Source organism: Entamoeba invadens (genome assembly GCF_000330505.1).
Source record: "Entamoeba invadens IP1 unplaced genomic scaffold scaff_1105074725543, whole genome shotgun sequence".
Classification (NCBI taxonomy): Eukaryota; Evosea; order Mastigamoebida; family Endamoebidae; genus Entamoeba; species Entamoeba invadens.
Window position 1 is genome coordinate 444036 of NW_004191832.1, and position 27052 is coordinate 471087.

General features: G+C 25.8%; 2 protein-coding genes across 2 annotated transcripts; one reads left to right on the forward strand and one right to left on the reverse strand.

Moving 5' to 3' along the window:
• Window positions 1-1527: 1527 nt before the first annotated feature.
• Window positions 1528-2816, reverse strand: EIN_282450 (heat shock cognate HSP70 protein, putative; the record flags this gene model as incomplete). Its single annotated transcript, XM_004185162.1, has 2 exons — window positions 1528-2130; window positions 2190-2816. 2 exons carry the CDS (start codon window positions 2814-2816, stop codon window positions 1528-1530), a joined length of 1230 nt encoding a protein of 409 aa, XP_004185210.1.
• Window positions 2817-14474: 11658 nt separating this feature from the next.
• EIN_282460 (hypothetical protein) lies at window positions 14475-15167 on the forward strand (the record flags this gene model as incomplete). Its single annotated transcript, XM_004185163.1, has 1 exon — window positions 14475-15167. The coding sequence occupies one exon, from the start codon at window positions 14475-14477 to the stop codon at window positions 15165-15167; it is 693 nt and encodes a 230-aa protein (XP_004185211.1).
• Between the last annotated feature and the right edge of the window lie 11885 nt (window positions 15168-27052).

The window sequence follows — 27052 nt, forward strand, 5'->3', positions numbered from 1 at the left end:
TGTCACTTGTTTATATGATATTTTATAATAAAATGTCGAACAATAAAAATTTAGTTACATCAAATATTCATACAATCAATTTATGATGAATAGCAAAAACCACAAATTGTGATAACAATCAAACATTGTTATTGACTATTCTTTTTTTATTGTTGGTGTTACAATCGATAAATGTGATAAACATGTTATAATCAATAATTTAAATGATATAATAAATGATTATGAATGGTGTACTATTACGATATTATATATAATAATACAAATTATTAGTACAATGTGTTTTCTTTTTTCTTTTATCTTAATAATTCTATATTTAGATGATGAAAAATGCACATTTTATTTATAGATGATGATTTTGTATTATAGGTTATTTACGATTGAATATACTATTTCAAATTTTTTCACGTTTTTTTTTCTTAACAAAAAAAATTAAAGAAAAATAGCAGAGGACTTTCATTGTTGTGTTAATTGTAACTAACTAGCTACGGAGACGTATCAAACGTCTCCGCAATATCAACGGAAACGCTTTTCCATCAATAAATACAAATTCCCCGTTCACACAACTCAATTGCGGTTTTTATATTTATTTGTAAAAATAATTATTTTTATTTCTTTATTTTTTTAAAATAAGAAATAATCTTTCGATTGCAAAATAATTAATATATTTTGATTATATATACTATATATAATTAATTTTATAAATAAAAATATGTTTGTTTTTTAATTAGTAAAAAATATGGTTATTATTAAAAATCATCATCGTGTATAGTAAAATTAATTTTTTTCTTTGTTATATTTTTAAAATCATCACCATATAAATAGAGTTCAAAATTCACTGTGATTTTTTATTTTCATAGTGATTTTCACACTTCATGATGATTATCAAATTCACTGTGATCGCCTTTAACAATTTATAAATATAGTTTCTTCATATCTATTAATAACAGAATTTCTGGGGAGTTATAAATATATATATATTTGCCGATTTTTTTCTTCGAGTAAAAAAGTACCAAAATGCCACACTATGGCTACGAAGAACAACAAAAAGGCACAGAAAAGTTTGTTGGGAGAATTCTAAAGTGCAAGAAAAATATTCCAATTGTTGTTGTTGTGGGAACAAAATCTAATATTAGAGAAGTCAAAGACGAAATAATTCGACTAAAACAAATGAGAAGAAAAATGATTGAAACGGAAGAGGCTATTAAATTTGCCAAAATATTGGGGGAGTGGGATACTTTGAGTGCTCTGCAAAAACCAAATTTAATATTAATTTGGTCCTGCAAACTATCAGTAAAATTATAAAATTGGAAAAAAGATATTAATATTGTTTAAAGCTTTAATTAAACATTTATTTGGTATAAATTATTATATGAAATATTAATTAACATATTCTGTATTTAAAAATAAAGTTTAATTTATAATTACATTCAATACTAATATAATAAAAATGTTTTAAACTTAATTAATCAAAAAAATAATTGTATTGATTTGCTTAATTCATTGATTATTTTTTATTATTGACTATCTTTATTTGCAAATAAAAACAAATAAACGAACAATGTATTCTATCAATAATATCCAAGCGATTATTTCTTTCTTTCTTTCTTTCTTATGATACATTGAGGCACCTTTTACAACAGCCAACTCGGGCGTGTCAACAACAAATACTGCAGCTTCTTTGAATATCAATTTTGCTTGGTCTTGTAATGCAATGATTTCAGACGCACCACCAGTCATTATCACTTTCTTAATGCTTCTGGAATTAATATTACATATCATAAGCGTTTTTTTAATGCACCTAACATATTTTTCAAATAAATCACTACATTTCTCATTCATTTCAGCCCTACTAATTTCCATCACATATCCTTCAGTTAAATCAAATAAAAAGGAGAGATTGACTTCAACAACTTCATTTGACGAAAGGAGTATCTTCACTCTCTCTGACTCTACCCGAAGTCGAGCCTTCTTCTTTTGGTAAGCTATTTTTTCAGTAATAAGCGCATGTTTTGGCTCTGAAAAGTACGTGGAATAATCTTCTATATTCGCTGTTTTAGCAATGATCAATTCACTCACTGCTCTGTCAACAGCATTTCCACCAACACTAAAATCACCAACACTTGCTTCATACTCAAAGTACCCACTGTTTTTAATGAACATATTGTGACATCGAGTGTCCCACCACCAACATCTATAACTACAACCTTCTCATTTACTTTTATCTCACTCATCATCGTCTTCATGCTTAGTAGTGCAGCAATTGGTTCTGGTAAAAATTTGAATGTTGTGATTCCGACAAGATGCATTACCATTTCAGCAGAATTGATTTGGTTCTCATTGAATGAAACGGGATGTGTCACAACATATTTCTTTTTCTTGTTTCTGTACTCAAGTATCTCCTCCAGTTTCGCAAGAAGTCTTTGAACAAGAAAAGCAGTTACTTCTTCTGGGCGAAATGGCTCAGGTTCATTGTTCCCTATGTCAACCATATACACTATATGATTATCTATCTCGTCAATATCAAATGTAAACGATTTCTTTTCATCTTCGGGTATTTCTTCAAGAGAAAGACCAAGTAGGCGCTTCGGGTCATACAACACATTGCTTGTTTGTGTCATTTTCTTCACAGCTTCACCAACAATAACTTGATTTGGAATAAATGAAACATAAGATGGGAGAAGCTCTTTGTGGTCTAATTTCGTCATGTCTACTTCGAGAACTGTTAATATCCCGTCCTGACCAACAGCACAAATGCAGCATTTGGTTGTTCCAATATCAATTCCAACTTGAATATAGTTGTCCATGGAGTCACTCATTATTGTTTCGATGTTCTGATTTTTAATTATTATTTATTGGTTTTATTGTGTTTTGTTATTTATAATAGTAAACATAACTTATCAAAAACTAAATAAAAAGAAATGTACTACAGCAAACATCATTTCAAAAATTTAATAAATATTTCATAACTTTAATAATTTATTAAAATTAAAACATATAATTTACTCCAGATTTTATTTTATTTATTTTAATTCACTTTAGATATTAATAATTATAAAGTCAGTCGATAATAGTTGTCTGTTTCCCAAATGTTGTCTTTTTGACAAAAAAATGATTAATTTTTGTTTTAAAAAACGGGAATTAGGTAAAAATGAAAAAAACTGGAAATATATTGAAACAATGATTTTTGAGGTTAGAAAAAAAATCCCGAAATATTCCATTTATAATAGTATAAAAAACTGCAGACAACGTTACAAACCAAACAACGTTAAGCAAATGACTCTATTTAAAGCAGGGCTCTTTAAAACAAAGTTAAAAAGACAAGGGTTGATTTTTATTGAATAATGGTTTAAGAAAATTTAAAATAAACTTTTTGATGGCTATTGTAATTTAAGGTTTGAAAAAAAAAGTAAAGTTTTAATTTGTCTAATCATTTTTTTGTTGGAATTTATTTTTCTAGTTGGTATTTATTCTATTTTTAATCAAAAATAATTTTAATAAAAGCAAAAAAACTTTTTTGTGTTCCAAGACAAAGCTCAATTTGAAACTATTAAGTTATTAATTACTAGAAACATAGTCACGTAAAAAATTAAAAATATTAAAAATAAAGTCTTGAAGTAAATTACTATTGTTTTTAATTTCTTCAAGAACTTAATAAAAATATATGAACACTTTTACTGGAAGGTGTGATTATGTTAATAATTGGAACACCGATTATTTATTAGAGGAGGTTGACCATATAAAAAGATGGTATATATGTATTTTGTGTAATAAATTTGTCACTCATTCTTACGTAGAAAACCAATTCGAAGAGCACTCGTTTTATTTTAAACCAGAATACATTAACTATAAAAATCAATTAATTGAAACGTTCCATATCGGTGAAAACGTTGAGAAACTCAAACATCAAACGACTATTATAGAACCAAACTGTGTCAAACAACAAAAAGGCATTGATGAAAATATAAACAACGACTTGATTTATCAGGGCCGTATGTTGTCAACAAAAATTGGAGTCGTGATGATCGAACACAATTTTTTAAGTAAGTCTTCTTCAGTAAAACAGATTGTTGATTATGTAGTTGAAGCAATTGAAAAGTTTGGATTAGATATTATGCAACACACTCATTTATCTGAAAATACTTTGAATCAAAGAGGCCAAGAATATTACAACAAGGAAATGGTCAGTTTAAAAGAATTGGCATCTAAATCGTGCCGATTGTCAATCATGTCTGATGAGTCTACGTTGTATAGAAACAGTTGGTATGTTTTTTATGTTCGGTTTGTCATTGATGATATGACAATAATCAATTGTCTATTCGACTTGGTTGTTTATAACAATAAAGCTTCTGGCGACAAATTGGCAACTTTAATAAAAAAGGTTTTAAATAATGGAGGTATTGATTTGATTAAACTGAGTGCCAGTGTAACTGATGGTGGGTCTAATTGTATGGGGAAAAAACATGGGTACTCGAATGAAATACGAAAACAGGCAAGAGACATTCAACTGATTAAACATCCTCGATCTCCTTATATTACTATGACAGTTTGGTGTTTTTGCCATCGAACAGAGTTATGTCTTGGAGAATGCCTCAATTTAGAAGAAGTTGACAGAATCGTCGACTTTGTATCTAATATATGTGATTTTGTATATCTCAATAAAAACTTTTATGTCGAATATTATTGTAAACCACCAAAGTATTGTGTAACTCGGTGGACTTCAATGGAAAATGTATTTGAATGGATTTACGTACATAAATGGGATATAATTCGTTTTTTGAATAATCATTCACTTTGTAACCCAAATGAAAAAATAAGTGAAGGAATGACAGTTAAAGATTGTGTCGAGTGTCTGTACAATGATGAAGTAATTGGTAAAATCGCGTTTTTACTTGATACACTCGGTCAAATTGAAAATTTATGTAAAAAATTTCAAAGAAAAAATTCGCCAATTTTCAGGTGTTTTAAAGAAGTTAATGTATTTATTGATAATTTGTTAAAAATTCGGATTGAAATTGAAAGTAATCTATTTAGTCTTCTCCCGAGGTTAGAGGCTTCAAACGCGCACCCAAGAGATATACAATTTATGGTGAAAATTGTCAGAACTTTAAGAAATTCACTTAGAGTAAGATTTTCATCTGTTTGTAAAAGTTGTTCAAAAATTGGAGATTCAAATGATCAAGTTTTCGACCCATTTCTTGGCAAAGAAGAAAGAGAAGAAGAACCTTTGGATGACATGTGTAATTTTGCTTCTGAATTTGATGAATATGTGGTAGGGAAAAAATCCAAATTCTGAATTTATTGAGTTTCAAAGTGAAATTGAAAAAAATAAGAAACGATCCTATGTTGACCGAAAAAAGACATAAACTCATTGACATAAAAATCGCGGAACAACAGAGCAATAAATTCAACTTGTGGTCAGAACATGTTTATTTGGATATGGATGATTATAAGGATGATTTAAAAGACTGTCTAAAATTGAAAGAAATGTTGATTTATTTGAGGAGTATATCGCCCACATCCGCTCTTTGTGAGTCTGGGTTTTCTATCTTAAAAGCTGCTACAGAATATCCATCATCCGAACAAACCAACAAAGAAAGAATGATAATAATAGATGAAAGAGTAAATGGTAATGGTTGTATATAAGAAAAAACCGATTAATAGACTAATTTTGAGCTTTGTAGTTTAACGGTTAAAGAATTTTTTGTGTCTGTATAGTTTTAACTTAATAAAATAATAATTATATTAATAACTATCATAAAATAATAAGTTTTATTTGTTTCAAATATTATTTAGTTAATAGTGGATTTGGTAATTATTGTGAAAAAATGCTTTTAGATTTTTTGGTTTTGTTTTTTCTTTTGTGTTGTAATTTTATCTTATTTTTGTCATTATTTTGGTTTTTGTGTGTTTTTTGAATTAAAAATAATTTAAAGTACAAGTAAAATTATTTTGTCTTTGGGTTGTTTATTTATATTTAAATGTAATCCAGTTCTCAAATCTTGCCACGTGGGGACGGGGGTTTGAAATTTTGAGAGCCCTGTTTAAAGTGACAAGAACAAGTTAAATGCAAATCTAAAATTAAATGTACATTTAAAGTCTGATTTTTAATTAACGATGAAATAAATAAATAATACATTTAGTTTTTTAATTATAATCAATTGCTTTTATTTCGAATTAATTTTTTTTTGTTTTATTTTTAAAATTTTTCACTTTCAAACCATTTATACTTATTTAAAAAAAACAAGAAATGTGGAATTCGGCAGAGATTTCTTTTTAAGAGAATTTTTAAGTTATATTAACAAAGTTAGCAGACCATTTATGATAGTTAACCATAAAAGTATCATTGTTGTGGTGTAATTAATATGTGAAACCACTCGATTTAATAATCAAATAAAAAGATTGACAAATGGTGTTTCTTTGAAAATGTCAATTTATTATGGTACAATTTATTATGTAAACTGTTTTTCAAAAGTCGGTACTGTCATATTTTTAGAACTTCCTAAAGTCCCGTTTTTTATTTTCGTTTTTTCCTAAAAAAACAAAAAACAAAAAATCGAAAGTACCGACTTTATTTTGAAAAAAATACCAATCCCGTTCAATTATTTTCGTACAAATTCGGGAAAACGTTGGAATATTAGCCATCTTTTTCCAAAAAACCCGATCCCGTTATTTGATTTCACCATAACTCGAAACTTTGCAACATATACACAGCATTGTTGGCATAAAAGCACAACAATGAACGTTTAAGTGAATTTGGATGGTGTTGTTCGTGTCGAGTTTTAACTGAATATTACTCTCGTTAAAATTTAACTGAAATTTAAAACAAACTGTGGTTATCTTCTCTGAATAAAAAATAATGAAATAAAGAGTTCCAAAAACACCAAAAATTACAGCAAATGTTTGATAATTTTGACAGGCATAAGTCAAAATTGTCAAAGGGCAACACTAGAAAAATAATACAAAATAACAATATTGTTTTGTTATTGGATATTTTAAAAAAGATGTTCTCACTGAAATGCTCAAAAAGAATGTCGACTTTATAAAACCCAACAAAGATAAGTTATCAAATCATTTTGTTATTTTTATTGTTATTGTGACAACACTACTAAGCATACTAATCTTCGAACTAAGCTTTTGTTTTGTGAATATTTCATTAATTATTAAAATGTTTGATAATGAAAAAAATGAAATTAAGTTTATTTGCTTTTGTACTAAAATGCACTTTTGGGATCATTCACGTGTATTTCAAAAACAAAAATCCCGTTATTTCGAATTTTATATGGAATTTTTTAATGCTTAAAAATTCTTCAAGTAAAAAAATATTTTTTGAAGACCGTTTTTCTCTTTTTTATTTGGAAAAAAATAAGCGATATTTATTACAAAAAAACGATTCCCAAAAATAATAAACAAAATAAATGCAAAAAATCGGGACACCTCAGTACCGACTTTTGAAAAACAGTTTATTTATGGTTTTTGAATCACTTTATAAATATAAATAATATTTATATAATATATTATATGGTACTGTTTATTATGAAGGCCGATTATGTTTTGTGGAAAATTTTCTGTCCAAAATGGTAATTTGTATCATACTTTTTATTATAATGTAATTATTTATAACTAATAAATTGATATGAAGCGGTTAGAAAGATGGAAGCAGTTTTTTGCCCCCTGTATTGTTTTTTTTAAAAATATATTTTAAAAAATATTTATTATTTATTGGAATTTATAATTACTTACAATAAATAAATTAAAATAAGATTTGATGTTATCACGTCCAATCAACAATTATATTCTATGTATATTATTACATAAAAATATTATAATAGTTGCATTTATGATTATTTTATTTTTATAAAATATAATATCACTATTTTAAATAGTAATACTGGTATCTTTTGAAAACGATTTAATATTGTTTATATTTGTATTGATATTGTATATTTGTACAAATCAAAATTTCAAATAATTGAAGTAACATATTATAATCGAAATTTAAATACAAAACAAAACTAACAACCAAATTGATAATGTTTTTATTGAAATACTATATTTAAAACAAGTTTTAATTTAAAACTTAGTTGTGGAAATCATTATAACATGTCATTTTTAGAATTGTTATATTTGTATAATATTGTCTCGACTATGTATTGTTTTTTATTAGCATTTGTTTTTTGTACACAAGTATTAAATTGAACTTAAATAAGTTTAAAATGATAATTATGGTTGTAATATATACCAATTATTAAAAATTTCGCAAACATTTAAAAAAACAGCAAAATAAAATTTTATTAATTTTACTATAAAAAACAACCTATTTATATATATTTTATTTTTGCATTCCATGGAAACTGGTTTGTCCAGTGGACATAAAATAATACACAAATCCAGTAAGCGAATCTCATCCAGTCAGACGTTTTAAGTGTGTGTTGTTACATAATAAATTAGTTAAATATTTTAAATATATTGTGGGTATGTTTGATAATTATTTGAAGTTTTTTACATGAAAAACAAAGCAAAAGTCAATTATTGTTGATTTTTGATATTAAAATACAATCAAATTATGTTGTGTAAGTTTTAAGTTACGATTTATAAATAACAACATATTATCAAACAACATAAATTATGTTAATTAAGGTATTTGGTCTTGTTGATCAAGTTAATATAAAAAAATTGTTGTTTTTCGAACTGTTTTCAACACTTTTTCTATTGTTGTAGTTTGTGTTGTTAACCAATTTAATGGTATTAATCTTTCTTTTTATAAAACTGGCTGAAAGGGGCATTTCACAATTAAAGACATCATTCCCATCAACTTCTTCAATTTAAATTTTCGCGTCATTTTCTTCGAAATACTCGACACACAACATTTTGGCGTTGAACTTTGTGTTGATTTCCGAGAGGTTGAAATCTTTGATGTTTCCAAATGATTTGAAGTACTCAAATAATTCCGAATTTGCAACCAAGTTGTGGTAAGTGTTTTTTATTACCACACCCAAACATTTCTCTGTCTCCTCTTTGTAATGTTTAACACTAAATTTATTGGTGTCAATTTTTTTGATTTCAGAATAATTCTTGAAAACATTCTCGACATTTTCAGAGTGCTGAATTTGATGATGGAATAGACACCACATTTATTACAATTCAAATTAAATGACTTAATTTAAACATACTCACACAGACTTGAACGGATTCGTCTGTAGACTCGGGTTTTAGACCAAAAATAGTGTAGGTATATTTTTTATGAAGCAAGCTCTTTTTTGAAACCTTTTAATATATTTGGATTGGCTCATTTTTAATTCTGTATGATGTTCTAGTTTGATATATTCTAAGTGGAGTAAAGTGGTCATGAAATACGATCGATACGGTTGAGCCTTTAAGTTCGATACTTTCAATTGATTTTGCATCTTTTTGAAAGGTGCTTCTAATATCGTTGTAACACACGCCGCTTGGAAGAGAATAAAGAATAAGTGTACGGTTAGTTTGAAACGTGTCAATAGTAGTCATAGTCAAATGGATTGAATGTGGTTTTTTAATTTTGTTTAAATCCAATTAATGTATTAAATTGTAAAATATAAATACTATAACACATAGTTATTATTCTTTTGATGTAATTCAATCTATTGTCTCATCAAATTTAAAGTCTCATCAAAACATATATATACTTTTATTATTGTTTATATTAAAAATTATAATAATATATGATAATTACTTTTTATTAGTTTCATTTTATTAATCATAATAAAATTAAAAATAAATTATTAGTAAAATGAAACTGAAACAATGAATTCATGATTGAAAACATCTCAGTGACTTAAAAACGTTTGTTTTATTTTTATAAAGATCATAAAAATAACTTAAAATTGTTTATATCATGTAGTTTTATTATCATAATATATTGTTTAAGCTTAGTATAAAAAACAACTTTTATCATTCAAAACACTAAATTTTGTTAAAAATGAACAAAAAGATATATGAAATATTTTTAATTAAATATTTGTAATCTTAATATATGCTATTTCATAGTTCCATTATCATAGTGATGATTTGACTTTTGTAAATTCAATACACAATAGCAATATATACGATAATTATGATTTATTGTTTGTAAAGACAAATTCAATTCTGTTTGAATTTAATTTTAACAATATTGTGATGTTTAGTATCAATCAAATCTGACTTGATACTGTTTGTTTTTTAATAACAAATAATATTGTTATTATAAATAAATAATCATTAAAAGTTGATTGATTAATAATAATTAGGTTTTGATTATCATTTTTTTCAACATAGTAGTATATAAATTATGCGGATTTGGGGTGCACTCTAATTTCAACTAAAATCGCGAGGGGACGGATCTTTTAGATCCTAAGGCTCAGAGAGCCGCACGCGTTTTCAAATTTTCCCAAAATTTAGAAAACTTTTATTTTTCTAAAAAGTTTCATTTGAAATTTCATTTTTTTTATTTCTAAGAAAGGATGTGTGATAACAACGAGATTAAATTTGATAATAAAGAATTTGAAAATAACATTGTTAATAAATTAGAAGAAGATTCTAAATATGAAATTATAAGTTTCAAACCAATTAAAACTAAATTTGGAAATACTTATATAATTAAAACTAAAGATCATAAAAAATATTATGTTAATACAAAGATAAGCAAATATATTACAAGATTCAAAACACAATTTAAGAAATATGAAGATAATGATGAAAATAATAAAGTTTTCATGATTATTAGAACAGATAAATACAAAGAATTTGAAAATGATAAAGGAGAAACAATTAAATTCTTAGAATTGAATATTGTTTCTAGATAAATGAGTGAAATATCAATTTTTATTTTTAGTAAAATGAGCGAGATTAATAATAATAAAACACTAGAAATAATTATTCTTCAATTAATTGAAATAAATAAGAAATTAGATATATTAATTCCGAAAGAAAGTATACGGGACATAGTCCAGAGGACCGTAGATACTGTTGTAGTATCAGAAAAGAAACATTTAAAAGTGACTTCGAAAGAAGGAAAACAAATAATACACAAATTTATTAAAGAACGTAAAGAAGATATATTCAATCTTCCTATTAATAAACGTAATTCATTCGTAAGAGAAGAATTATTAAAATTAGATGTCGAAGCATCTTATAACTGTATTGCTAAATTACTAAAAACATTAACAACTAATTCTGAATAAATATTATATTAAATGAGTCTTAACAATTATGCTAATTATATGATACAAAAACATGCTCCTAATCAAGATGAAACAACTATGAATATTATTCATCCAGAAGTTTTTGTAAAACATAGATCTATAAACCTATTAATAGGTAAACCTGGATGTTCTAAAACAACGTCTATTTGTAAAGAACTTATTAAAATAGATAAAGTTTCTAATAGTTTTCATCTTATTATTTGGGTTAATAATACAGGAAGTGATCAAACTTTATTACATTATGAGGGTTTACTTAATATTCCAATTATTAAGTTTACATATGATCAATTTGAAAAAGCTTATCCTAAATATCTTGAAATTAAAGAAACTTATAATAAAATGATTAGAAAAGAAATACCTAAAGATGAATCTATATTAGAGTGTTTATATTTAGATAAATTTAGTGATAAACCATTAGAAACAATTATTGTTTTAGATGATGCTGTTAATTGTTTAAAAAATGAATCATCAATATTATCTAAATCATTATATAAAACTAGGCACACCAATTGTTTATTCTTTATATCTATTCAAATATGGAGAGGTATACCAGCACAAATAAAATCAATACTATCTTCAGTATGGATATTTAATTCATTTTCTCCACAAATTCTTCATCATATTTATAAACAAATTACTACAGATATCTCATTTGAAGAGTTTCAATCAGTTTATAATAAACTCGAAAAATATGAAAAAATTATATTTGATTCTATTACGAATGAAATAATTGTGGATTAGATTTAATAAAATCTCTAAATATATTTTCAAGAGTAGTTAATCTTTCTTCTATATTATTTTTAGTATTTTCTATCTTATTTGGATATAATATTATTTTTCCATCTCTTCTTCCTATTTTATAACCATTAATTTTATATCTCAAATTCAATGATTTAGTTTTAATTTCATCGATTTCTTTCTTGTTTTTATCATAATATTTAAGAAATTCTGATTCATTATCAAATGATTTTGCATCATCTGATTGTAATTTATAAACACTCATTTTTTAAGATGAAAATATAAATTATCTAATCTTAAAACCATTTAAAACTCTTCTTACGGTTCTCCGAACCTGAGGAACGAAGTTCCGTATCTTTATCACTACGTTGAGTATTCATTAATTGATCAACAAATTTATTAGAATAAGAAGTTGTATCTGGTACATTGTTTATTTTTATTATAACGTTGCTTGTTGAACATTGATTCTATACTTTTATTATGAATAATAGCCCAATTATTAATTTCTTCTCTATTTTTAAGATAAAATGGAGTAATTGGAATATCAATATTCAAAATATAATGATCGCCTTTCATTAAAGAATCTCTATATAAAAACATTTCTAAATTATATTTAGCATCTTTAAGTTCACAACCATAATAATCTATTTTACGGTTTTTATCATGTTTTTTATTATTGTCAGTACATTCTCTATTAATTCTAATTCGAATATGAACCGATTTACATAATTCATCTAACATTTTAGCTTTTTGATAACGACCTCTACAATGAATTAATACTAATTCTAAAGTTTCATCATCGACATTAGCTTGTTTTAAAGCATAAGTGAAACAATTTAAATCAAATTCTGATCTAACCTTTCCATTTTCATCAATCAATGAACTGAATATTTGTGCTTTAGCAAGATATTGACCAAATATTTCAAATTCTGGTTTATAATGATAGGGGAAAAAGCTTCCGCCAGTAGTTTTGTATTGATGAATAAGATCTTCAGTATAATGATATGGAGATATTTTTAATTCTAATATGAATAATGGTTCTGGAATAGTTTGTTGAACATAAAAAGTAGAATCTATAGAATCATTTACTTCTTGTTTATTGATAAAACACATGGATTCTTCAGAAACAGAATTAAGAAATTCATCAATGGCGTCTTTGGTATTTAACATATAAGTTTTCCATCCATCTTGACTAAGTAAATATTTATAAACTATTTCAGTTGTAGAAGGAACTGATTTAATTAAATCGATAAAATACTCTCTCACTAATTGAATTCTTTTTAATTTTTCTCTAAAACCACATCTAAAATCTGCTTTAATTATTTTATTAACTCTATCATAAGTTACTTTAGTTTTAATTTCAGTATGATCTTCAATTTCTTCAATCATATCTTTATATTCTTCCATATTGTTTTCATATTGTTCTTTTTCTTTCAATTCTTTAAAATAATTCTTCCTTTCATCGTTAATTCTTAATTCTTCTTCAAATTTTTTATACATATCTTCTCTCATTAAATCATCATTATCTTCAATATCATCAAAAGAAATATTATTTAAACTCCATTCTAAATTCTTTTTGTCAAGTTCTTTTTGAATTTTTTCTTCATCTAAATCTTTGATTAATGTTGCTTTTTTATTAATTAAACCAAAAGTTTGTTTATCGGTTTTGTTTAATTTATTGAAAACTTTTGATAAAAATGGTTGTTCTAATTTAATAGTACTTTTCTTGTTATCTTCCATTCTTTTTAATTGAGCTTCCAATTTTGCTTTGTAATGTAAATATAAATCTCTTGTTTCAATGTCCATAGCGATTAATTCTTTTCTGCATTCTTTATTATTTATTTTAGTAGAAGCGGACTTAATAGTTCCAGCTTTAATAGTAAAACAGTTTAAAATATCTTCTTCAGAATAAGTATTAGTAAAATTATAAAAATTTTTAATTCTGTATTGTTCTTTATCAGTGTTCATTTTATGGAAATAAAAAAAATGAAATTTCAAATGAAACTTTTTAGAAAAATAAAAGTTTTCTAAATTTTGGGAAAATTTGAAAACGCGTGCGGCTCTCTGAGCCTTAGGATCTAAAAGATCCGTCCCCTCGCGATTTTAGTTGAAATTAGAGTGCACCCCAAATCCGCATAATTTATATACTACTACATCAATATATTATTTTAACTAATTTCATCGCAAAACATTATTAATAATTCTTATTTCAAATTGTTTAAAACGATAATTCATTATAAAATGATAAAAATCTCATTACAACCAAATAACAATGAGTGAAACATATGACTTGATATCCCAGTTAAGTCAACAAGTGCAAGAATGTATGGCATTCTATTCAAACGAACTTTCTAAAAGAGACCAACGCATTACCACACTTGAGAAAGATGTCGCCGAATTAAAACTGTAGTATTAAATACACCATCTACACTTGTAAAACAAAGTGAATATACTTCTGATCACAAAGAAACAACATTCAGCAAAGACGCAGATGACAATACCATTGAATCATTGAGCAACATGTTCCACACCAACACTTGTGATATTGAGAACCACACAACAGTCACATATACCAGGCTTCTCAAAAAGCTTCAGAAAACATTTAAAAACCTTCAATTTTACGTCGAGCCAGAAATGTCGTTTGTACAACAGAAAAGCACGTTTACAAAGAAGACAAATGGCAAAGAGGCAATTCACTCAACTGGATTTTGGCGCAGCAAAGAACACGTTTTTGTGAAGCACACCAAAACATCAGTCGTTTTTGAAAGAACTCCAATTTATTACTTTGAAGTCGCTTTACAAGAAATTGTAGCAAAAGATGTTGGACGTTCTATGGTAGTCTCAATGGGCGTTTCAGAAACAAATTTGAACCTTCCAATTTGTAGAAATCATGTTGGGTGGAAAGAAGGCGCTGTTGGAATGCACTCGGATGATGGAAAGATGTACAACATGAAAGGAACAGGAGAAGATATAACTGAAAGATTTAAGAATGGAGATGTCATGGGATGTGGGTATTTGGCTGATAAGAAAATAATATTTTTCACAAAGAATGGGCACTTCTTGCTGGCTGTGTCATATGATAGAAGAAGGTATAGACCATCAATTGTATGTGATGGAATGGGTGAAATAGATGTCGGTTGGGGTCTCAAGAAGTTTGAATTTGATTTTGATGATATACCAGAACAAAATATTGAATCAAACATTCAAAAATAAGTCATCGTTTAAGTATTAATCATTTATTAAACAATTCGTCTTATATTCTACCCTTAAATACACCTCAAGTAATTTTATTGTTTAAATATTATATTATACTTTTGTAAATAATTTATATTTCCATTAACAGTTGCATCAATCAATACTTTCAAAGAACTATTGAATTTAACATTTAACGCCATATACTTCATTTTAAAAGTTGAGTAACAAATGGGTTGTGTTAATGTACCATATTTTTCAAAAGGAATATAAAATGTAATAAACTTTTCAGGATGTTCTGTTAAATACTTTGTGTCGTTGAGTGTAAAATTTAACCTTAAAAAACAGATAGACCATTTTGGACTTTGGCATTTAACCCAATTGTAGCTTTTGAAAACTCTCCAAAATGAACAAACATATCAAAATAGAAGTCGTCCACATTTCTTTGCGGATCGTCTTCGTATAAGATAACACTGTAACATATGATCTCTCAATTTTTATCTAAGTTTGGAATGGCATGTGCGTAACAATCACTATTTGCTCACAGGCAGAATTGGTGACTTCTATGGTCACTAAAATATTTTCATAACCAATTTTTTAAATATCAAACTTAATATGAGAAAAGTTCTTTACAATGTAAAACATTTTGAAACACTTACCAAATCGATATTTATTTTTATAAAAACAAAATACAGTGTTAATGTCATTTGTTTCATTTTAGTCGAAAACAAAATTTTCACTAATTTGTATTTTAGTGATGAACTCTTTTAAATGTAACAGAGAGTCTTTCAATATTAAAGAATAAAATGTAACTTATTTTGAAATTTTTCAATATATTTAATTTCATCTTTAAGCTTGTATTATATTTTGTATATATATATATATATATATATATATATATATATATATATATATATATATACTCTTGTATATATTCACGATTCATACAAGAGTTGTATGATATTTATAATACAATTTTAAGGGTGATCATTTTACCCACAAACACAAATAATATTATTATTATCATTTAAAATTATATTTTAAAAAATTTAATATGATATAAATATTAAATTGTATTATATTCATTTTCCCACACTTGCTTTTTTTATATTTTTCGTATAAACGTTTGTACTTTCGTCAAATGTTTAATTTCAGATTCTCGAAACACAAACAGGTAATACAATGTCTTTCAAATTTTGACATCTTTTAAAACTTTTATATACAATTATTCCAAATTTATTTTCCAATTCAACACGACTAAATTATTTACATACATAAACATGAACATGCCAAGCCTTGTATTTTTGGTGTATAACTACGTCTCTTATCGATTTGCAGTAACAAAACGTGAATTTTACAATTATAACAATATCACTTGGGATTTCTGTACTGAGCAATTAACAGCACCAAGAAAAGCACTCGTTTATTATTAAAGTCACACTTTGTGGTATATTTAAAATTGAATAACTTTAATATTTTGAAAAGCACTATCTGCTAATTGAAATAACTGAAATTGGAATATTTATTTCTCTTAACATGACACACCCATTAAAACAAATTTTTCCAACTTGCGTCACACTCTTCAGTAATGTAAATTTTGTAAGTTCAATACAAAGTGCAAATGCACTATATTGAAAATTATATATTGTGTTTTTTGAAAGTTAAATAACATTTGGTCATGTGTAATTGTAAAACCCGACTTGCCTTTGAAATATATATTTTTTGACATTTATATTGTCAAAATTATTTTTGAACTTAAAGATTTTTTCCAAGTACAAAGACAGTTAAAGGATAATTCAGTGATTTAATGGCACCATTTTTACAAATAGCGTTTCTTCTAATTTACTGACATTTTGTAAAACTTCGATTGATCGAATTATTTTGAAAAATATTTGGTTTGTGTAAGTTAATACTAAACTTTGAAATGACAAATAAGAGACAGCATTTACGTTAATGTAATCAGTGAATGACGATTCGGACCAAATGTTAATTTGAAAAAAATATAGTATGTCGAAGGAATTGTATTGTGAAAATGTTATTTTCATGATTTGGAAACAACATTAACGTCCCATTAGTTTAAAGTATCATCTTGTAAAACCCATCAATTCGACTCAACACTTTAAATTTTTAAATTAATTTATGTTGGGTTTTAACAAATTTAAACAACTGGATTTTAAAAAAGAGTATCTTTAATTAAAACTCAAATATGTTCTAATGTTGCGTATTTTTAATTTATTTAATCGTTGTTTGATTTTGGTTTTATTTATTATGTTTTTATTATTATTTTTAATTAAAAACTTGTGTTTCAAATATACCTTTTCTATCTCAGGCACAAAATTCTAAATTGAAAGAAATTTTGTAAATTAATCAATCAATAAATTGTTGTAAAAAATAAACATTGATATAAATTAAAAAATATAACAAAAAAAATTCCGATAATTTGATACTTCAGACTTTGTATTCGTAGTTTATTTAAATATAGAAAAAGTTGTTGATTATATCTTAAATTGTGATTTATTTTCTAAAAGCAGTGAAGAAGGTGGTGAAAGTTGCGAAAGAGTTTCAACTGAAGTATAATTTGTCATTTAATTGTTTTAGTTTCAATATTATTTTTAATTTTATAATAAACATGTCATCAGATATTATATTGATATTTTGATCAATAAATCGCCAAAAAGAATTAAAAAAAACTAAATTCGAAGGTTTAATATTGGATTAGAAAAAAATAACAAGATTGTTTATAATAAATGACTTGACAGTCCATTTTGATCTACTAACCATTGAGAAAAAGAAAGATATAATTTTCGACTTGAATGCCAAATAAGATCAAGGAGTTGAATGCCGAATTTAAACTGTTGAAAAACAAGTTGACTATACAAATTATGACGATGATAGTATTAAAGTAATGAAACAAAAATACTAAGACTTTATATTAAAAATTTAAACTTAACTTGATCAACATAAAAAGACCACGCAAAACTCCAATTAATCAAAAGAAAAGATGAGAAAATTGTTTTTAATATAACAGTATGAGATAAAAATATTGACAAAAACGTCCAGATATCTTAACAAATTAAGGTCAAGACCATAAGAGACAAAAACATTTCATTCAAATTGTAAAAACAAAAACCGAATTTGACATATAATGGGATGAATGCGATAACTTGAAAAACGAAATTTTTCAATGTAGACTGAGTTGATAACATGTGAACAAGGTGCCAAGACATACAAACAGTCAAAGAATGTGTTCTTGAAGTCAACTGTTTATCTTTTCTATCCGTGAGACTCCCAGCCATTAAACACTAGCAGCAACACATTAAACTTGTTGGTGCGATTTTTTTTTCAAATAGAACAACGCTGTATGTGCTTTTTAAGAATACGCGTCCATACTCCTACCACGTCTTAAATTAGTTGTGTGGTTATTTCCAACAACAGCACCGATGTCTCTTTTGTCTGGTTTTTCGAAGTCTGCGACAACTTCAAGATTTACTATTGTCTCCGCCTTGTGTTTCATGTCTTCTATTTGCTGTGCAAGTGTATTAAGCTCTTCGCTAGCCACAACAGCCGAGTTAATAATTATCAGTTCATAGTAGCCCTTATTCAACTCTTATGATAACCGAGTTTGAAAAATTCAAACCTATTTAAAATTGTTTTTCAAATGTCGGTTTTTTCTCCAATGCACCACAGGTTCCTTTTTAACAACATTAGTTTAGTATGTTCGCAACATTTATCACACTTTCTTTTGTTGCGCCAGCACCCAAAATGGTGTGGATTTAATAAATGAACAGAATTATAAAAATCTTCGACTCTTTCACTTATTTCAAAACATCCCCTGATAACTATTTTGAAGGACTCATCTGCTCTCTGTATTGCCACTAGCTATCAGTGCACCCACATTAAGTACAACGACTGTGTACTGTAACTTCAAAGGAACATCATTTGCTATTTTTTGAGCCAACTTTTAAATAATACCCGTTTCACCAACACCAAGATCACCAATTGATTGTTTGGCAAGAAGTTAGCATTGATGTATCTCTTTGATATTAATGCAGCTGCAACAAAAGCATGTCCGATACTATCGGCCCATAGTGGCTTTCTCCTGTTGTACAGGCATACAAAATGGTGTGGCTTTTATATATAAACAAAATAATACGGATCTTCTACTTTTTCACCTTTTTCAAAACAGCATTAAGTCGCTCATTAAACATTCCTTCATACTTCCATCAGCAATCGGCGCACCCATATTAAGTGTAATGACTCTTCAATGCTATTTTAAATTGTTATTTAATGCGTTTAACTTCAAAAATAACTGTTTCACCAAAACCAAGTTCAACAATCAATAATAGAAAAACCTATTTTATTCGACAACAAAACAAATTTGCTGTAGTATTATTTTAATTAAATGTTTATTTATTATTAATAATATTTTAATTAAAATATTCAAAATAAAGAAAGTAGTATCAAAATTTGGTTACCTCGTCACTCGGGACCTTTCCCTCCGGTCAGGTCAACCTCGTTGAGGGGGCTCCGCTTGGCTCCACCCCCTTTCGCCAACATAATTTTCAGTTATTAAAGGGTTTCTTGAGGATAAGGTGTATCCTCAGGATTAAAGCTATCCTTATTAAAAAATATTTTTCTGAGGATACAAAAATCAAATCCATAAGGGTCAGTTCCCCATAAGGCCCACTCTCATAACTCAAGTTATAATTTAAACTTAATATTTCAAGTCAAAGTTCAATTTTAAATTATGGTAATAATTTGTCATAAATGCCAAAAAATTAAATACAATCAAAAAATCGCCACAATAATCAGTAAACAAAAACAATAATTATATCTCGCGAACTTGAGACGGGAAATAACAAAACATGAATTAAACGTGTTCATATTATGATTATATACTTATTGAAATTATTTCCGAATCCGTCTTTATAACATAATAATTAAAATTTACATTTAAATTGATAATTGTTTGATAATCAAAATGAAAATTGAAAAAGTCGAAAACACTGATTTAATAAAAATGCATTTTTAAAAAAACAAATTTATAAATATTTTTGTAATTTATGCAATTATTCAAATTTATTGTAATAACAAAGTTAATCATATTGTGTATATTTTAAAAAGAATATTTCATTTTGATATTAACTTGTGTTTTAAACAGATTTACAGTTCTGAGGATGGCAATTATTTTCTGAGGATGACAGAAATAGAAAGTTTACACTTTTACATCTATCTGAAATGTATATTGAGTAAGTTACTATTTTTGAATATGGGAACACGTCATTTCACTTCTTAGATGTTTAAGTCTGTGTTGATAAAGTCTGTTTGTTACACGACTTACCATCCTCAGAGATATTTATAGCACTGCCACTATTGATTTAAAATTCTATATTTAAAATTATCAAAGACGAGTTGGCATTTTCATTATTTCAATATGCAAATTAATTTGAAACGCTATATTTTAATGTTAATTTTGTTTAATAAATTATATTAATTGATCAGTGAAATAAATAAAATGTGTTATTGTCGAATATAAATGTAATTTTATCTAATAAACAAAAAATAGTATTCATATTATTTATAGTTGTTTGTTAAAACTTGTATTTCAATGAAAAGAAACTTGCCAACACAAAAGATTTTTAAAAATCCATTTAAAGATGATTTTGATTTCGATTTAGTTGAATTTCCTTCTTTAGTTCCTAGTAAAACAGAACCGAAAGTGAATGTACGTAACAATGAAAAAATCGAAAAAACAATATCCGAAAAAATTGTTAAATCTTCAATAAAACAACAAAAAAATACAAAAATATCAATTAAAAAAAGTGAAAATGTTGAAAAAGATTTTATCGACAAAAAAACTAAGCAAACAAACATAAAGAAAAAAAAATTAAAGAATGTTCAAAAAACGAAAAAGATAAAAAAGGATCAAGAAAAAAGAAAAAATATAAATTAGCAACTCAAACAATTCCTCAAATAGATTATGTGCTTACACAAAAACAAATTGCTTATGATAAAATGCCTTTTGATGACGAACATGTTATTGAACCAGATGATTTGTTTGTGTTGAGTAATTGTTTTTGCCCGCCTTTGACTGTCATTTCAAAAGAAGAAAAATACAACAATTACACAAAACTAGAAAATTGCAATTTATTTTCAATTTCTGGTGAAACACTTGAAGATGAATGTGATAACATTCAAAATAAAGAAATAATGGACGAAATTGCAGAAAATGATGAAAGTTACTATTTTTATATTGGAATGAGTAAATGCGAATTTGAAAAGTATTACAAACTGATTACATCGTCGCAAGTTACTTTTGTGGGTTTTCCAAATGTTAGAAAGTGTTGTTATTTTTCAGTGGAAAAATCTGCAATTTTAGGAAAAAGAAATAAAAATGCGTCACTTTCATACAAATCTTTGACATTTCTCGTTTTAGTTATACTGAGATTCGGATTAAACTATTTGTTGACTTTTGTGTTATTGCGTTTAGAAAGGTTTTGTCATTTTTCAAAACGAGGGGAAGTGTGTTTCGAAAAAATGAAAAGAATAGAAACAGAGGAAGAATACATTTTGAGAATGAAAAAGAATATGTCAAATTATGTATCTAAACAATACCACGACTTTAAGAATCACTTTGGCGAGACAATTTATGAAAAAATGGTAGTTAAATTGGGAAATAGTCCAAATGTGTTGATTCCATTTGCACTTGGTAAAAAAGTTAAAGATTTGAAAATAATGCCAGAATTAATTAACAGTTACTGGGCAATCGATTCTAAAACAACAGCTTCAAATTGTATTTTAACAAAAAATGGAAAAGTGAGAGAAAAAAAATTGTATTCCAAAAAAATAAATGGTTCGGGAATGAAATTTGAAATTAAAGTGAACGTACAAGGATTTGTTTTAGATTCAAATGTTTGTGAAGGTTCAATAAACGATTCAAAATTGCACAGTTGTAACAGATCAATGGTTAAACCCGGTGAATTTATTTTGGGAGATTTGGGATATTTGAGAAAAGATGAAGATTATATGGATGTTCCAATTAAAAACGCAAAAAGTGAAATATGCGAAGAAAAACGTGATTTTTATCACAAGTTTAACAAAGTCCATTCCAAGTCAAGGAATGTCGTGGAACACGTTTTTGCGTCTTTGACAAATCAATTTCGTATTTTTAGATCAGTTTTTGGATTCAACAAAGAAGACTTTGGCTATCTCGTCAGAATTGCATTAACTTGTTATAATTTTTTATTGCCAAGAAAACCAGTTATTGATTTTTCTAAAACAATTCCATCTTTTAAACATAACGATGAAGAATTGTATGTATTTATTGAGAAAGAAATGGACAACCTGAATGAAATATCAAAGTATGAGACGATTGACAATGATTCAATTTTGAATAATTTTATTAAAAAGTCAAAAAATAGTCAAATTGACAATTCTATTCCCGAATTTAAATTGAGTGAAATTGATAAATTTTCAAGTGAATTATTAAAAAGAAAAAAAGAAAAAGTTGAAAATTATTATTTCAATTTGTTCAGTGAAGAAAATATGCGACAAACGGTACAAAGAACAGATGAAAATTTGTTATTTTTAAAAAGGGAATTTTCTTCACTCAAAACTTCTATTGAAGATATACACCATTTAATCGGGAAAACATGTCAAACGAATAACAATAGTCACAAGTCAGTAGAAAATGAAATATCAATAATAAATAATACACAATTATCAAGTTGTAAGTCTTTAATAGAGGAAACACAGAAAACCAACCAAATAATAGACTGCAATGATAATGTTAGTGATATTTCATTTGATTTGGATAAAAAAACGTTTTTATGTAATGAAACAGAAACATTTATAGAGACAGATCCAATTTATCGTGTTAAAAACGGAAAATTAAATGATGACGACATCTTGTGTCTATCATCTCAAATTTTGAATTATGTACACATTGATAATTCTATTGTAGCATCTACATTTTTCTTTGAAAGCATTTTTAATACATTTGACAAAACAAATAATGATAATTCCTTAATAAACAGTCACAGAAACTTGGATTGTTATTTAAACCAAAAATACATATTTTTCCCTTTATTCTCCGGTCTACGTACAAATGGTCATTGGTCTCTATTAATTTTACATAAACATGATGATGGATTTGAATCATTTATCGTGGATAGTCTTGGAATTGAAAAATACAATTTCAATACGCAAATTTATTATTTGGACAAAATAAAAACATTTTTTTCTTGTCTTACGGGATTTTCGATTGAAAAACACAAAATTGAAAATGCAATATTAATTACTGATGTTGTTAGCCAAGAGAATGGAACAGATTGTGGTCGATTTGTACTTTTTTATATTTATTCAATTTTAATTAATCAGAACGAAGAAATACCAAAAGTACTTGGTAAACTTACTTTCAGTCATTTTCAAAAATTTGTAGATGATTATTTATCAAGTGGTTTATATTTTGGTAATAAAGAACAATTCATACCAAGTAAATAATTCAATTATCGTTGTGTTCGTTTTTTGAATATTTGCAATAAATTGATAATCAAAATGAAAATTGAAAAAGTCGAAAACACTGATTTAATAAAAATGTAATTTTAAAATAACAAATTTATAAATATTTTTGTAATTTATGCAATTATTCAAATTTATTATAATAACAAAGTTAATCATATTGTGTATAATTTAATATGATTGTTTCATTTTGATATTAACTTGTGTTTTAAACAGATTTACAGTTCTGAGGATGGCAATTATTTTCTGAGGATGACAGAAATAGAAAGTTTACACTTTTACATCTGTCTGAAATGTATATTGAGTAAGTTACTATTTTTGAATATGGGAACACGTCATTTCACTTCTTAGATGTTTAAGTCTGTGTTGATAATGTCTGTTTGTTACACGACTTACCATCCTCAGAGATATTTATAGCACTGCCACTATTGATTTAAAATTCTATATTTAAAATTATCAAAGAATTTTCATAAAGTGGGTTTTGATAATTGATTATATCAAAAATCGTCAAAACACAACAAAAACGCCAATTAATATATAAAATTGATTAATAAAAGAAACACATTTCTATTGAGAATTAATATTGTATAATAAAAAAAATAATATAAACATATATTTCTTGTGTGTATATGTTTTGAAATATAAATAAAACCGTTTAAAACAAAAATGATTTTATTTTAAAAATTTGTTTATTTATCAATCGTTGTTTCATCGATATCCAAAACCTCGCGTTTTGAATTTGCGCAAATACAGAAATTGTCATCGCATAGAGTATACGTTATTAATATGTTATTTGCTATCATTTTTTATTGTTTGAAATATCATGAATTGATTTATAATAAATTATTTTTGTAAAAAAATTAAAAATTGTTTGATTAATTTGTTTTGTGATTTTGATTAAAAAATCGACTTTTTCGATAATTTAAATGTCTGTCAAATGTTTTCATATAAACCAAGGTTAGTCTTGTGGTAAATCAGAAAATAGAAATAGATTATTTTTTGTAAAAATCAACTGAAAGAATCATCTTTCAAAAAATCCATAAATAGCATTTTTAAAGAAAATCACGTGTTTCAAAATATACCTTTTTGATCTTAGGCAAAAAAATCTAAATTGAAAGGAATTATGTTTAAGATATTTACCATCCTCAGAAAAATTAACAATCCTCATGAATCCCTTAAATACTCCAGGTTCGCGTTTTCAACGCTCTCATCCTTCGTACTTTTTTTCTACTTTATATATATTAATAAATAAAACTCCTGCTTGAAAAAAAAGAACAGGGTAACTATTGAAAAAATAGTACGGCGAATTTGAGATTAAAAGTATTTTAGGAACAATTTCCGAACTTTTATTATTTTTAATTTTATAAAAATGCAAATTAAAGTTGCAACTTTAAATAAAACAATTATTGAGATTCCTTATGGAGCAAATATTTTTCTGAAATAGAAGGATTTAATTTTCCAAATGGTATTTTAAATAAAGTTTTACCCAATGTTGGAGGAACTCATTTTGCGATAGTTTCCAAATATCCTTCAATTATATGTTCTCCTAAAATCGGAATGTTAGAATCTAAAATGAAACAACATAGAGGTCTTCTTTTTGTTAAAGAAGGTTCTAACGATAAAGAAACGATATGTGATTAATCATATTGTAATCCTAATCCCAAAATATTAGTAACATATGATTCTTTCTATAAATTAATTGAAAATATTCTAAATATAAACAGATTTAGAATAATTGTAGATGAATTTCAATTTATTCTATCTGATTCTTCTTTTAAATTAAATACATTAACGAGATCCTTAAATGCATTATCTGGTTTACAACGTGTTACTTACTTATCTGCCACTCTAATTCCTGATAAATATATCGAACTATTACCACAATTATCAAATTTACCTTATTATGAATTTAAATGGATTAATAACGAATCAGCACTTTGTGCCTCAGATTGAAGTATCGTCCCAGAAACAATATATTTTGAAGAGAAGCTCATGCCGAAGGCTGACCATTCTGAAAACATGTCTTATAATTTTGCGACAAATACAAACGATTATATTATTAAATTTAAAAAATCAAACAATCCTCTTGAGTATAAAATTAATTATTTAAAAACATGTAAATCTGGTATTTAAGAAAAGAAAAATGGAATTGAAGCTAAAGAAATAGTTTTATTTATCAATTCTATCAGTTCTATTCTTAAAATGTGTTATAAATCAGGATTAGATAAAAATGATGTTAATATTTTAATTAGTAATAATATTGATAATGTTAATAAGATTAATAATTTTAATAAGAAATATAATACTAATTATGAAATAGGAAGTCTGAAAATAGATGAAATAATAGATGATACTGAACATTTGGATTATTTTGGAAGAGTTGTAAACACCAATTATAAAAATGCTTATGCTAAAAATAATAAACGATTTACATTTTGTACTAAGGCTTATTCAGCTGGTTGTGATTTTTATAGTACTTGTGCTAAAACATTTGTTATTAATAATGTTAAATCCAATATCATGTTTGATATTTCAACTGAATTATTACAAATTATTGGAAGACAACATTTAGATTGCAATCCTCATAAAAATGAATTGACATTTATTTACACAACATCTTTAACAGAAAAGAAAGATAATTTAAACAAGGATTTGATTAAAGCCGAGAAGTTTATTGAAAATTACAATAGATTAGATTTGGAAGTTAAAGAAGATATTAATAAAGAAATCATGTCAAAGATTAGTCAAAATGCATATCGAGAAGAACATGATATATTTAAAAATTATATTTATTTGGATAATGAAATATTTAAATTAAATAATTTAGCAATTTGTTGTTATAAATTAAATAAAGAAATGTTAGAAAAAATGTATAAATCTAAAACTGAAGTTGATAATAATATTAATAATATATTTGAAAATCATGAAGAAGATAAATTCAAATTAATAAATACTCGTGTAACATATATAAATTATGCTGAATTATACATTAATTTAATTAAAGATCCAATTAAGAACAAATTTGATTTAGAAATTATTAACAATACATATCCATCTATAAAACAATATTATGAAAAATTAGGAGAAGATAAAATGAAAGCTTTGAATTAAAAAGAATGTAAAATGAAAAAGGAAGTATTATATAATAATATAATTTCAAATAATGCTGAAGATTTAATTAAACAAAGAATTACTAAAGATAATACAGTTAAAGAAGCGAAAGATATATTACAAGAAATATATTTAGAATTAAATATTAATAAGACAGCTAAAACAACGGTTATTGTCAAATTGTTACCTAATAATTATAAAATTACTAAGAAAAGAATTAACAAAATTCCAACAAATATGTTAATATGTTTTACATAATACTTGCATTTAGCATA